At 35.7% G+C, this 1,933-nt stretch overlaps 1 protein-coding gene across 1 annotated transcript; it reads right to left on the bottom strand.

The window, feature by feature from the left end:
- Positions 1–318: 318 nt before the first annotated feature.
- On the bottom strand, positions 319–1,447 carry LOC133290835 (protein PLANT CADMIUM RESISTANCE 2-like). Its single transcript, XM_061488956.1, has 4 exons — positions 1,282–1,447; positions 1,114–1,185; positions 740–952; positions 319–401 (listed from the first exon to the last, which is right to left on the bottom strand). Exons 1-4 carry the CDS (start codon positions 1,445–1,447, stop codon positions 319–321), a joined length of 534 nt encoding a protein of 177 aa, XP_061344940.1.
- Between the last annotated feature and the right edge of the window lie 486 nt (positions 1,448–1,933).

The following is a 1,933-nucleotide window of genomic DNA, read 5'->3' as shown; positions in this document are numbered from 1 at the left end:
TTATAAAATAACATGACTATACCTTAGTCTAAACTCTCAAGTCATATATTCAAATCATCACAGTGACTCTAATATGAATACATAATGAAAAAGATCACCTAGCAGTTTATATAAGAGATTTTTCACACAAAATGAAGGTAACGCTTGCATCATACGCCTTGGAAATTCTACATACATTGTAATATCGCACATATAGAAGAATTTGTAACATTAATTACAACAACTACAAATCAACAAGTCAGTAATAATCCATTCTTCAATCATAATTGATCTCGATGTGATCTACACGTGAACTCGTATCGCGTATGGATCCTCACTTCAACGGTTCATGTATTCAACTGCTGGAGCCGTTGGAGCCATGGCTACTCCTTGGTTTCGCTGCTCAACATTTCCTTGCCACCCTAACCAATTTCAAATAAAATATATTCAAGGCAGATATAAATTTTTTTTAAAGAACTATTTTCTAAACTTTATCGTTATTGCTTTTGATTGCTCGTTTCGTTGAGAATTTCAAAGATAAACTTGAGTATTATAATTGTAAGATAAATAACTGAAACCGATTGAGTATGACCTGTGTTAGAGAGCGAGGAGTAAAAAATAAAGCCCAATAAAAAAATCAGATAACAGCTAACTAAGACATAATTTTTAAAAAGTTAATGTAAGACAAATAAAAAAAAAAAAAAAAAAGGTTAAGGGCCAGCACATAAGAGTCTAATAACATTTCATAAATGGTTCATACCAATGACCATGTCAAATCCTCGGTTTTGAAGTTCACGATATTCTTGACACAAGGCACAGGCCTCGCAGCAACAATGAACCAAGCAATCCCCACAAGGGCTTTCCTTCAACATGTATTGGCGCCTCATCTTGGAGCGGTAGAAGCAAGAGTATAAGCAACCAGAACCAATCACAAATAAAATCAGCGTATACAGAGCCCCACTAGCACCACATGCTTCAAATCACAAAATAAAATAAAAAATTAATTAGCCTCATTCATCATATCATATCATATCATATACACCAACCCCTAATTAATGTGAATTTGGCTTTCATATCCAAAATCATATCATATGTATATATAACAATTGAACTTAATTAATTCAAGTTTCTTACAGGTTGATCCCTTGTCAACAATCTCTGCAACTTGGCCAAAGGTGACACAGGGACACCAGCAAGTTATGCAACCTGAAACAAAATAGAGAGGGAAGGACTCTTGTGAGCAATATTGGATAACATAATAAATATCAGTTAAGAGAGGGTGCTGTGTGATGAGGGGCTTACAGTTTTTGAAGTCGGAGAAACAGTCAAAGAGGCCTGTGGACCAATCCACCTGGAGTTTAGGTTGCGGAGGTGGTGCTGGCTGAGTAACCGGTGGGTTGTAGCTGCTGTAAGTCACCGGAAAACCGGTGACAGGTGGCTGTGCATGAGGGGAGGTTGGTGGATACATAACTAACTATAGTGGAAAATAAGCACAGATTTTTGGTAAGGGAGGGTATGAATATGATGGCGAGGGTGTGAATATCAATATATATAAGCGTTAAATTTGAGGAACACTGCGAGCGTGGAGTGGTTCCTCGATATGTACGAGGGAAGAGCCGAAGAGAAAACTATAAATCTAACCGCACCAACTGCGGTTTATAAATCCAACGTACGCTTCAAATAAATTCTAATAAAATCCACATGAATTCTTCAAGTAAGGGTGGGTGTTAATAAAATGAATTAAAAGAGGATATTGCTAAGGTTATTTTGTAACCAAATACTATGTAAGACAGAGTCAATTTGGCATACAATAAGCAATGAAAAAGAATAATATGAGTTTAATATACAAACTTGGATCATGTTTATTAACGATGGTGGATTTTAAGTCGGAGGGCTGATGGATTTCTGAAAAATTGAACTTTGAATCTATTATTTTTTAGAAGTTTGTTTTTTA

This window comes from Gastrolobium bilobum, unplaced genomic scaffold (genome assembly GCF_033153095.1).
Source record: "Gastrolobium bilobum isolate Gb01-03AN ecotype WA unplaced genomic scaffold, APGP_CSIRO_Gbil_v1 utg966, whole genome shotgun sequence".
Taxonomy (NCBI): domain Eukaryota; kingdom Viridiplantae; phylum Streptophyta; class Magnoliopsida; order Fabales; family Fabaceae; genus Gastrolobium; species Gastrolobium bilobum.
Note: the sequence above shows the minus strand (reverse complement) of the source record. Positions and strands in the feature narration are given on the sequence as shown.